A 13,021-nucleotide genomic window follows, 5' to 3' on the forward strand; every position below is an offset into this window, starting at 1 on the left:
TTCAATGACTTTTAATTTAAATACTAACTTTCAACAAGGATATGCCAAATCAAAGACAATATATCTCTTTGTAAAGTCTTGCTACTAACATGAGTATACGGTGATCAATAAACATGGTGTAAATATTGCTGCCCCGAGTTCACCAGATAGAATATCATACTATAATGTACTTTTCCCAGAAACAGCTATTCAATAAATATATATGAGTATCTTAATTGCGTATAAAATAGTAAAGAGATACACTGAATATGATTCATACAGGCATCATATATCAGTGTTTTTTTTTTATCATTTTGGAAAAAATATAAAGGGTTTATAGGGATTTTAATGAATTATAGGGAAAATATAGGGACCTTCAAATTAATAGGAAAATATAGGAATTTATAGGGACTTGACACCCTGTAATGTAAAAAGTAAATGAGCAACTCAGACTCCACTAAAAACCGGAAGCATGGACCAGTTGCATAGGCTGGGTAAGCGTCCTCTGCTTTTCTAGAAACATCCGCAGAGTTGCTCATAAAAAGTCAAGTCTGGGCTAGATGAAAGAGGAAAGGAAAACTATGACACATTGAACAAATCAGTTTTCATGGTGCAGATGGATACATCGTAACAATCCACGAGTTCATGATAATGACCATAAAACTTCTGTAGTGATGACTTCAATCTTGTAGCAACCTAATCCTATTAAAGAAGCCTCATTGTAAGAAGTCCAGGGCAATACAAAAAATTTGCATTGTTGCGGCAAGCTCTGGCTTAACGTATGAGCTGTAATATGAAACTCCATATGCAGGTGCAGAAGGGATGTTGCCACAGATGAAAGGAAAGTTGACAATTCTGAATGAAAAGTCTTCATATTTGTCGTAAAGTTTGATCAATAGTTTTCCTTTACAATCAATCTCTACATGTAGGTAAAGAAATGAGGCCGACTTCACAGTGTCTGTAGTATCCATTATCTCAAGTTCTTTGGGGTAGATGCGATGTATCAAATGCCCGAAACTAATATTGTTAAAGATAATATGCCATCTATATAGCGGAAACTGAGATTAAAAGATCTAGCTAAACGATATTCTTTCTTTCGGATCAGATCAGCTATAAAGTCAGCCTCATAAGAGTGAAAGAATAGGTAAACAAGTAGCGGAGCACAATTTGTACCCACTGGAATGCCAACTGTTTGTTGAAACCGCGTCCACCACAATGGATGCATATGTCATCAATCAAAAATTCAAGCACTTTGAAAACATCTTCTTCTGTATATTTGGAAGATGTTTAGAAATTAATTTTTACAAAGTAATAATCAATGCGGTGAAATGGGGTACCCCTGGTGTGTTACATGCTGGGGTTGTCAGGCTATAATACGGAAAACCTGACTGCAAACCATAGTGGTGCACAGTGTTGGGAAAGACGCCACATTCCTTGCACGTTAAAGAACCCTGCTGTGGTATTCCATAAAAGTAGGAACCTTTGTGATCCGCCACAGGAGGCTAAATTGCCTGACCTACCCATCCCTCCCTTTTTCTAGTGGCAATCAAAATTTGTTGACCCTATTATCCTTGTGGCCCATCCCTTTTTTCATTTCATCATCATTGTTTGATGTTCATTTTATCATCCATTTCATGTTCATCGCCTGAATATAGCTGAAATATTGCTGCTCGGGCATTAAACCCCACTAATCAAACATCTAAATGCCAGGGTAATAGCTAGTCTTGAGAGATTCGAATGGAAAGTTTAAACTATAAAAAAAAATCATCACTAGGAATACTCAGTCAATTGTTTATCATCGATCTTGGGTATTTACATGCAACATCCAGAATTATGGACGACATTAGGGCTAGGGTTCCTACACTGCTCAGTGATTTTCCATCCCTTATTTTAGGTCCGAATTTCTGCCCATTCCCAACGAGAAAAGGCTTTAAAAATCCCAATTGTTGGTTGTAAAATTCTTGATTGTCAATAGACGTCCGGTCATCTCGAGATCGCGATCAAGTTGTTTTTTTTTCTTCTGTATCACACTTTGTTTATTTACATTTAGATCGTCTTTCAAGGTGTTTCTTTAGTTTTCCTTATACTATCAATGCCATTATGATTGCATTGCAATCTATTCAATTCTATGTCATTGTTGCACTTGAAGGGAACTAAAACAAGAGGCTCCCAGGAGCCTGAATTGCTCACCTGGTTAAAGTTTGTCTTTCAAGGGTAATAAATTTAACAAGATGTCCAACAATTTTGACTCAAGTAGACTTTGGTAGGACTTATCATAAGGATCATTTCAGCAATTAAAATTTTTTTCTATCTAATATAGGTTTCAAGATATTGGCTGAAAACTGTAAAAAAAAAATTTCATCTTTCAAGAGCAATAACTATTACAAGGAATCGCCTGACAACTTTGATCCCTGAAGACCTTTGAAGGCCTTATAATAAGGATCATTTCAGCAATTGGAAGAGTTTGGCTAAACCTAACGGTTTTGAGATATATGTGAAAAACTACTGTCTGACCCCTATGTTCTATTTTTAGTAATGAAGGCCATGTTTTTTGATGGATCAAAAATCCCCATATCAGTTCTATGCAGGATATCACAAGGAATATTCATACCAAATTTGGTTTCAATTATCAAGTAGTGTCAGAGGAGAAGATTTTTGAAAGCAATAACATTAAAAATAGCAAAAATTGTTGAAAAAGGGCAATAACTCCAAAATGGCTTAGGTCTCACTAACCACTTCCGGGTCAAATGGCCATCTCCCTATGTAGTACCAAAAACACACTGAACCTAGACATATGCATTGTAAGTGCATTATTTGTGTGTATTATGATTAAAAGTAGTCAAAATAAAGCTGAGAATGTGTACTTTAAAATCATATATGTAATTAACTACAAAAGTGTATGAATATTGTTTACATGTGTGTGAGTAATGTGCCTCCATGCTGTCAGTTAGCAGACATGTAAAAATGTGGATTTTCAGTATTATTTATTCAAGTAAATTTTGTGAAGAAGTTCTACTATGATCGTACCATTAGCATAATGATTTTGGAAGCCTTATTTTCCAAGCTTCGCAACGGTATGCAGCTTTAAGATGTCATTTGTCCTGGGAATTCACAGTGAGACTTTGAAAATTACTTTTTTAACATGTAAAGTAATGGAAACGTTAGAAGTGGTTAGTGAGACCATAACGGATTAAAACCAAAATTTGACCAGAGATAGATCTCATCATGCCAAACACTTTTACCTGATGTCATAATTTAAATAAATCTAATGGTTTTGGAGATATATTCAAAAATCTACTGTCTGACCCCTATGTTCTATTTTTAGTAACGGTGGCCATGTTTTTCAAGAATCAAAAATCCCCACATCTGTTCTATGCAGGATATCACAAGGAATATTCATACCAAATTTGGTTTCAATTGGTCAAGTAGTGTCAAAGGAGATTTTTGAAAGCAATAACATTAAAAATAGCAAAAATCGTTGAAAACATGAGTATCATGGAACTTAAACCATTAAAAAATCTTTATAAAAGAAAAAAAAATAATTTTTGTAAAATAAAAACTTTTTCCGACCTACCTACCTGCAGTCAAAATCTTTAGGTGATGGGAAACACACATATTATTTTTTTTTGGCCTAATCAGTCAAGTAGTTTCAGAGGAGAAGAGTTTTGTACAATTGTTAACGACGACGACGGACGCCAAATGATGGCAATAGCTCACATGGCCTTTAGCAAAGTGAGCTAAAAAGTTAAACAGACAAGCTGAAAAATGACCCATACAATATATCAATAGAATATTTCTGACTGGGCAATTCAATTGCGGGCGATGCAATGTCTCATAATTCCAAGTTCTATTAAAAAAAAAAACTGAACTCAGCTGATACTGCTAAATGTCAGAAATTAGAATCATTTGGCTTAAAAAAATCAACATGTAAGAAAACTTAAATTTTAATATACTATTAAATGATTCAAATGACGAATGTTTTGTTAATGTTTGAAACTAATGAAAAAGGGAAACAATATATGCATTATTAAGATGAATTTTTGATGAGAGATGTACATGTAACAACTTTTCTTCATTCATCAGTCTCTGTTGTATCCAATTTGTTTTCCAAAGGAGATCTGCACTCTTCAATACTGAGGGAACTGTAGTGTTTCTCATTTATATATCATTTCCCAAATTAGCAATTTTACACTTTTTTTCCCAATCGCATGGGCCACAGGCCCCTTCCCAAAAACAGTAGGAAAATCACCGCTGCAATATATCAGGATGTGAACCAGACATCAAAGCTTCTGCTTACGGAACCATGGTTAGACCCACAATTGAATATGCAGCCATAGTTTTTGATCCCTATTAACTGTTTTACATATAGTCACTAGAGAATGTACAAAAAATGCAGCAAGATTCATCAATGGCAATTGCTCTGTCAGAACTCCTGGTTGTGTTACATCAATGGAAAAGGAGCTACAATGGGAAACCCAGAAGAACGCCGACTAAGATCCATGCTAGTCATGATGTATAAAACAACCATGACATGACAGATATACCAGCTGCATCTATTTAACAACACCGAGATGATGCCAGAACTCCGGGAAACAGCAACTATTGACAATTGCAAACCAACCAAGACACCTACAAATTCTCATTCTTTCCAGAACCATCAGGGACTGGAACAGCCTTTCAGACAGTGCCAGACATGCCAGTACCATCAAGGCATTCAAGGGGCAGCTAACCAACACCACAGCTGCCTCTCACCAGCCATAGACAGCAAGAGGCCATGTTTTTAATCTGTAACTAGGAGGCTTTTAGCTTTGTCCCGGGTGTTACATTGAATTTACAATCTAAATGAGAAGAAGGAAACATTCACTCTGCTATGGACACGAATAAGAGTAGAACATCTTACATACATACATGTACATACATTAATCTTGGTTAATCCTTTTTGAATATTTATCACTGTATACATCTAAAGATTTATTTCAAGTACATATACACTACGGCTAACGACAATTTTGATTCCCTTTTCCCACGGTGGGTGTGGGCAATGGTGGACAATTTGTGTCCACCCTTGGACACATTCCCACTGGCCCACGGTGGACACATGATTGGTCGCTGTCCACGTTGTTCACACATTCTGGTGGTGACTTTTAAATCTTGTTTCGTTTTAACTGGACACGGATTTAAAAACTCATTCTTACGTAATAATTATTACGGTCCTGTTGTATTATAAGAAGCGTATCTAATTGTATGAACTATCGGTAACAATATTTCAAAGGTGTCAGTAGAGCTTCTTTATTTGACAGTCATCAATTACCTGTGGGCGGGATTAAAGAAGAGAAGCGTGAGAATTTGCCAACAAATGGAATAAATACAGGAAATCGTGGTAACCTTTGATAGGTGCCATTTGATCTCTTTAATTGACAGTTAATCAATTAACAGTAGCGGCAGGTTTTAATACAGCGCTATCACTTGTCAAAAAATAAATTGTGTTATAGAAGAAATATTTGATTTAACGTTAATCAAGTATTAATTTTTTAAAATTTGTTGGATTAGAATATATTCAGAAATACTGAATAGTTCAACATAACTTCTATGAATCTGGAAACAACAACTAATCTTGTAAGATGAATTCTGAGAAAAATACTTTAACGACCATGTGATGGACAAAGTGTACCCTCCTTTTGCTCATAATATTTAAAATTCTTAGAGAAAATCAGCTAAGATTGGATGAATAGTCCCTTTGAAAGATGAAACTATTTACAACAGCATCCCCTTTTATGGCACTGCATTATTTTGCTATGAATTTCTCGCGGTGGCTAAAGATGCAGGTGTTCTATCTCGGACCTTTAGATTGACAGGTACTCAATTGTCAAGGGTGTGGTTTTAAGTAAAGATGCAGTAACGTTGATTGACAGGTAATAAATTATAAAAATATTAAGGGTGTGGTTTAAAGTATTGTGAAATGAAACTGGACAGTTAACCGGTGCATATTAGCTAACGACACTTACATGTACCTTTGAAGACGTATTCATGTAGGTGATTTAATCCTGATTAGACCTTCGTGCACGTGTGTACTAAGATTGAGGAGTAATGTTTTTTTTCTGTCATAAACCGTAAAGAAAATAAACGAGATCTACAATGAGTGCAACCTTCTTGAAATTCGAAAATAAAATCGAAACGACTGTGGGCTGGTGTTACGAATTTTAAATATGTTAAAATTTGAATAATACTCTCTACTGTGATTAATTTAATATGTATCCATTTCAATAACTACAGGTGAAAGGCAAAATAATGCAAAAATACGAAATTTTCAAACTCAATTTTGTCCTGTTTTAGTATTGAAATATATTGGAGATTTTCAGAAAAAAGACCTACTGAGTCGGCACACCAGTGTAAATAAAGATACCAATTAGTTTAATTTATTCTATATATATTTAGTAAAATTCATACTAAAAGAATTTATTTTTTTTTATCAGATTATATCTGGGGGATTTAAACACTATTTTATAAGGGATTTTCAATGGCGAAATTTTGATTTAAAATATAATTTTGGATGTCCCTAATACGCTTCTGTAATCATAAAACATTAAATTAGGTTACTTTTTATTCTTTAATCTAAATATTACCAAACAATTCCTTCTTGTTAATTAGCAGTTAATCCACAACTTCCTGTATATTGACTGAGTGTGACACGCTCAGGTATTAAGTAGTGACATTACACAGATAATACTGATTTGACTAATTAAGTTAACGTTGTAAACCCTTTGATTAATTTTATTTCTAGCTGGCTATGATATGAAAATCACAAGTACTTTACAAGATTATTATATTTAGTAAAAAGGAAAAATATACTTGTATTGATCATGATTTTACAAGAACACTGACCATTTAATTATTGAAATAAAAATACGATTGCCCTTGTGTCATTCACCTATTTGTATATTCATGCTAACAATGGATATTTTGAAAATGAAAGTAATAATGTTTTTGGAATAAAGTTTCAGAAAATTCTAAAAAATTACGAGATTTCAAAACAAAACACTTTAAAAGAAATCCATTTTTGAAGTGCATTTTGATTAATTACCTGATATGCAATGATTTTCGGGAATTACATGTAAATTAATTTTAATTAAAAAGACTGTCTCGTAAAATGAAAGTTTTGATTTAACGTCAACAGTTATGAAAAATTGAAGAAAGCATAATTTTACATTTCTATATATATATATATCTCTTAAAGTTACATGTTTTTTGAATGACGGTGTCAAATTTTAAATACTTTCAAGTATTATTACTCTTTTTATTATCTATGCAAGTAAGGCACGTTGTTCGTAGATCGATAATTGTTGCAGTGTCAACGAAATGTCAATATACCTCATACAATGCTCAAAACACAGGGACACACCTTTTGATAAAACACATTGATTGGTCAACGATATTACAAAGGCGCTTATCAAATTTGCATAAGAAATTGACACACTCAAAGCATTTTTATAGTTATTGGTTTAAAATACTTTGTTCTGTTTTTTTTTTAGAATTATTACGTAAGAAACCCGTCAGTAAAATGAGTACTTCGCAAGTACTTGATTTTCTTGAACATTTTGATTTACAATTTGTATGCTACTGTTATTATATAATAACAGAACAAACAGTAGTCAAAATTGTTGAATTAAGTGAAGAACAAAAGAAACGAAAGAAATATGTCATTCAATTGTCTATGGTGCACTAAATCTAAAAGAAGAAACTGCATATTCAACTTAAGAGGGGAAATTTTCACCCATCACTATATTTGGGTAACGCGTGCTCGGATAATGCGCGCTTAAATCTGTTGCCAATTGAAAATTCATGTGGTTCAATAATTCTGGATCGTATATTATCTTCCAACGATGTTTCCCGTTTGTTGAGATGACACAATATCGAAATTGGTTATTTATATACCATAAGTTAAAGTTGCATGTGCCTGCTTCAAATCCGTTCTTTCACTTAGAAAACATAACTGCGTTAAATAGGTTGTCAGTAAAATAAGGAGTTCGTAAATACTCGATTTTCTTGAACATTGTAATTTACAATTCATAACGATCTGGTGACAGGTCAGGTGTACAATATTATTACATGATACATGTAGCAACTGGAAATGATAAAACTATGGCCTTATGAATTTCTTTAAAAATTATATCAACTTTGGTTTCTGATTAATCCAGGTTTTTTTATGATACTAAATAATGGTAGACTTAAGTACGATGTGGGACTTAAGAAATAGAAAAAAAAACAAAAAACAAAACAAAACAAAAAAACATGAGTTCAAACAATTAATTCATATAAAAACCTAATTATATTAATTCCTAAGTAAACACCTGGTGGTGTCAAAATTTTGGCTTCAGGCCAATTATACGTGAAAGAAAATTGATTCTCACGGTCAAGGTAATGATTGACACATTGTTCTTTTTTTTGTCAACCGTTTGAACATTGTAATAAAATTGCCGATCATGGATTAAATCCAATCAACAGGTTATCACGCATCCATCGGAAACCGTGGACGTGGACACTATACTGTCCACCTGACACGGTGGGCACGTGGACGTCTGTCCACCGTGGGCATTAAGGGTGGGCAAAGCGTGGACAACTTGATTTGTCCACCGTGGGCGAGTGGCATCTTCAAAATGGTCGTTAGCTGTAGTGTATGTGTATATAGCTACAATTCATGTACATTAATTTTCTCCTTTTTGTTTCGCATTTTACAGTTTCGTTTCGCACTTTACAGTTCGTTTCACATTTTACAGATTTTGTTTCGTTTGATTAAGAATGATTTCTTTTCATTTCGATTTCGTTTTGCATTTTATAGGTAACCCTGGTTTACGGTTAATACCAAGGTTTCTGTTTATTTGAGGTACCCATTTTAATACTGTTTGAGCCAAAATGGTCATAAAATGTTCAGGGTATGTTCGTGTTATTTACTAGTTTGACAGCATATTTGATAATGGGAGCAAGCCCCATGTTTGAAAATGGACAGGTTTTAAGTTGGTCAGACACAGAACAAGTCACAGAAGTTATGATGACTAGTGCCAAAGAAGACGCATCGTCTTTACCAGATGTTTAAAAAAAATATTTAAATCTTGGCCGTAAATATAAATATCCCACGTGTTAAAAATACGCATGGAATGTTCTTAAAATATTAGTTTCTACAAAGAAGGACCAATGTGAATGGATATGTTTCACATCTCCGTCTGGAATGGCAGCATTATGATTTAAACTGTGCCAGACTGAATCATGTGCCAAAACAACCTTTCTCAATGTGCAAACTTTCTTTTAAGTAGTCTTCCAAGTTTGTTAAGTATGTATTTTGTATTAATTCTGAATGATTGATTGATTGTTGGGGTTTAACGCCTGAGCAGCAATATTTCAGCTATATTCAGGCGATGAAAATGAAATGGATAATAAAATGCACATGAATGATGATGAAATGAAAAAAAAGGATGGGACACAAGGATAAAAGGGTTGGCATATTTTGATTGCCACTAGTAAAAGGGGGATGGGTAGGGTCGGGCAATTTAGCCTCTTGTGGCGGAGCGCAAAGGTTCCTACTCCTATTGAATACCACAGCTGGGTTCTTTAACATGCGAGGAACGTGGTATCTTTCCCAACACGGTGCACCACTATGGTTTGCGGTCAGGTTTTCCGTATTATAGTCTGACAACCCCAGCATGTAACACGCCAGGGGTACCCCAATCCACCACCTGGGGCACACATCCCAGTTGCTCTGTGGGCAGAGCACCTAGCCCCCGGCTAGGTTCCTGAGTACTATTTAGTCGCCTTCTACAATAAGCTTAGTGCTGCTGCAGGCCTATTCTTTTGACACCCAGACCTGCACAGGTCAACTTCTGAATGAATTTTAATCGTTATTTGTTACATCAGTTAAGATTTAAATTGTATTTGTATCATTTTGTATATATTTGTATAAAAGAATTTCTCACAATTTCCACATAAATGAACCATTTCCAATATAATTCTGTGTGTTATTGACTCAAACTGGATGTGCGGACGATCAGCCTGTAGAGGCTCCCCGTCGACAAATGCGTGGACAAGCTGCCACTACCAATTATGAAACTGAAAGGCTCAAAAAGGACTTGGGTCATTGAATTAATAGGTTTCTTCAGGAGCATTTTCAAGGCTTCACCTTCCTCATATTATTTTATTTATTGTTCTGACTGAACCGAATTCTCATTTTCGGTGTTGGAAATGATAATGAAATTCAATCTGAAAATAGTGTAATTTATAGTATTGATCCGGACACACCAGTCAACAAGATGTCGACATACTGTCGCCCATTGCATAGAGAGGTTCAAATATTGTGAGAGATGCTTTTATAAATTATTAAGAGAAAAACTGCTGTCCGGTGTAACTAAAACCAACATCATGTATTAAAAGGACGTTGTAAAAAGAGAAAATAAGTCTGTTTACTTTCGTGAACTGCCAGTTTCAGCGCCATCTTGAATTATTGATATTCCGCAGAAACTAATGAATTTAACAAGTTCACTAATTAGTCCAATTAAAAATTTTGACGACAATCTACACAGATAAATTCTTCAAAACATTCGCGTATGTAATCCTTGCAGTACTGCAAAATGCATCAATAAGGAGAAATCTTGCAGTGTTTTGGCAGCCTCGTTCTAGAGTCAACCAAAAAATGAAACGGGAAGTGATGTATGAAGCCAAAGGAAATGTACTCTCACAATATTGATGAGTGCTAGCTTTTAATATCCTATTTCTAAAGGATATATGACTACATTTTTAAAGAAGATGCACTTGTGTGTTCCTTAATCGAGGCTTTATGTTCAAAATGGACAAAACAGGTAAATGGTCAACCAAAATATAAAAAAAAATCTGAAAACTTGCTGTGCATTTGTTGTACAGCTCCCTATATTTGCTCACTTATGCATGTCATGAGTACATTTTTGTGATACCTGTCTTTATTCTGATCTATATTCTTCCAACTTCATTCTTAGTTGTTCAGTGGTTACATATATATATGCAACATCCAACAGGTTGAACCACCCCAGTCCACAGTGCGATCAGTGATTTAGCTAGCACTCGACAATGTTTAAGATTGTTTTCGTCACTTAAAATTTGAAAAGTGTATAAAAAAAAATTCCATTCAAAAAGTATTTCAGATAAATTTTTATCACCTTCAATAAAAATGTTGTTAAAAACTGTCAAACGTCACCCGGCCTTACGCTCAGACAAGTTTATGACCCCAAGCTTGGTAATTACCTGGTCAACCAGGTGTGAAATACATTTTATTGTTGTTAACCTGGCATCCCTGATATGTGCATTGATAATAATCCTTTAAAATAACAACAATTTATCATTCGTTTGATCATTAGGACCACAAAAGATACATGTAATCCCAGGGTTCTCACTCAACTTCAGCCGGTCGTTTTCGACAGCCGAAAAAACCACCTGGTGTCTCGAGACATTTCTGCTCTTAAGTATATTTAAAATATAACTGATATATATCTTTATTTTAAGGATTAGTCGTGTTAAACAATGTCAATCTTTAATGGATATCGACCGATTTTACTCCCATATATAAGAAACCCTTCAGGAACCTCGCCACATATATAGCTATCTGTTTTTAGAAATTTAAATGCACACAAAAACAATGTTTCCGATGTGTGACTGGTCATCTCATGGATTTCACTTAATTTTAACGCAATAGCGGACAGGAAGTATTAATCAACGATAAATATTTATTTATGATTCTCTTTTCTTCTTGAAACAAAATCACAATGATTACGAACGTCTTCAGTTCTACTTATGATCTGGGAACAAAGGTCACTAAAAAATTACCACCCAGCAGTAAGATATCATGCAGCAACTGCTTACAGAGTGCAACATTCTACAATTGACTATGCCAATGTGGCCAACCTCCTTTCTATCTGTCTGGTTTCTGCATTATCTTCTGGTGACAGAGAGGGGATTTAGTAGTTACTATCTGATCAAGACCTATTTTAGGAACAGACTCAATGTTTCATGAATCAATTCTCGTCTAAAGATCTGTCTCCATCCTTCTGATTTGAGGAGTTTTAGGTTGAAGAGGGCTTTTGAGGTGTGGTGTTTGGCAAAGGACAGGAGGATTTTCTCTTACTAGTTGAGTGTCGGATCATACCATAAAAGTAGCTTATGTCATATAGTAGCTATTTTTAGACTGAATGCATCAAAGTTTTGTCCTGATGTAAAAAAATATCTATTTTGCTATTTTTCTAATAGTAACTATTTTATTTTATTAAGTAACACACGTTTTCTTATAGAAAATAATAGTTATTTTGCTGTAATATTTATTGTATTATTGTTATGCCTGTATCTGTAAACTTGAAATGAATTTATTAAGAGTGTTTATGTCTTTAGTTTATGATGCTACTGACTATTTACAAAATTCTGCTGCCCATAATATGTCATTCGTGCTCTACACAAAAGTGACTAAAGCCCTCAAAATCCTAGCTAAAACCCTGATTTGATAATGAGCATGTCATACCCAATGTCCTAAGACTTCTGTCAGTTACACAGTGTATAGGAGATAGAGTGGTGACTGGTTGTCTTCGTCAGAATAATATGACCAAGGTTGGTCTCATGCTAACTTTCTGGTTGTTGATTCTAGTATACCAGTATAATATGAGGAAGACATTAGCCGAAGTGCAAGTGAAGTATTAAATTCTAGTATTTTTGACTAGTTATTAAGTTCAATAAACCACAGTGTAGCATAGATTCTTGAGTGTATGTATAAGGATTTTAAGACAAATTTTTATGCTTTTAATAGCTAGTTTTGCTTGCTTATTATGCTAGGGAGTCTTATGATTTTTTTATTTTATAAATGTGTTTTTTTTTGTGTCTTGTTTGGTGGAGTTCAATGTAAGAAACTTAATACAAAAGATTAGGAATCAGTTAAGAAACTTAAAAGCTACATTGTGCAGCCTTTTAGCAAACAAGACCATATTGGAAATAAGAAATTTTAGGTCAATTTTATTCACGAATGAAAACATTTAGCACAATA

General features: G+C 34.3%; 2 protein-coding genes across 11 annotated transcripts in view; one reads left to right on the top strand and one right to left on the bottom strand.

The window, feature by feature from the left end:
* The window catches only part of LOC148611649 (syntaxin-binding protein 1-like), a 41,168-nt gene extending 30,525 nt beyond the window's left edge, over positions 1-10,643 (bottom strand). For 9 of the 10 annotated variants that reach the window (XM_088592403.1, XM_088592402.1, XM_088592399.1 and 6 more), the window contains exon 1: positions 10,432-10,642. In XM_088592403.1, coding sequence (XP_088448529.1) covers positions 10,432-10,459 — 28 coding nt within the window. In that variant the 5' untranslated portion in view covers positions 10,460-10,642. Of the gene's footprint in view, positions 1-10,431 lie in introns of all 10 variants that reach the window. The other variant, XM_088592405.1, reaches the window with a different exon arrangement.
* A 7-nt stretch (positions 10,644-10,650) lies between these two features.
* LOC148611650 (rap guanine nucleotide exchange factor 1-like) overlaps positions 10,651-13,021 on the top strand; it is a 67,761-nt gene continuing 65,390 nt past the window's right edge. Inside the window, exon 1 of the mRNA XM_088592381.1 lies at positions 10,651-10,823. Within this exon, the coding sequence (XP_088448507.1) occupies positions 10,802-10,823 (22 nt within the window). The 5' untranslated portion in view covers positions 10,651-10,801. The remainder of the gene's footprint in view (positions 10,824-13,021) is intronic.

The sequence above is a fragment of the Perna viridis genome, chromosome 7 (genome assembly GCF_037379345.1).
Source record: "Perna viridis isolate PV_CMFRI_1.1 ecotype Kerala chromosome 7, ASM3737934v1, whole genome shotgun sequence".
Taxonomy (NCBI): Eukaryota; Metazoa; Mollusca; class Bivalvia; order Mytilida; family Mytilidae; genus Perna; species Perna viridis.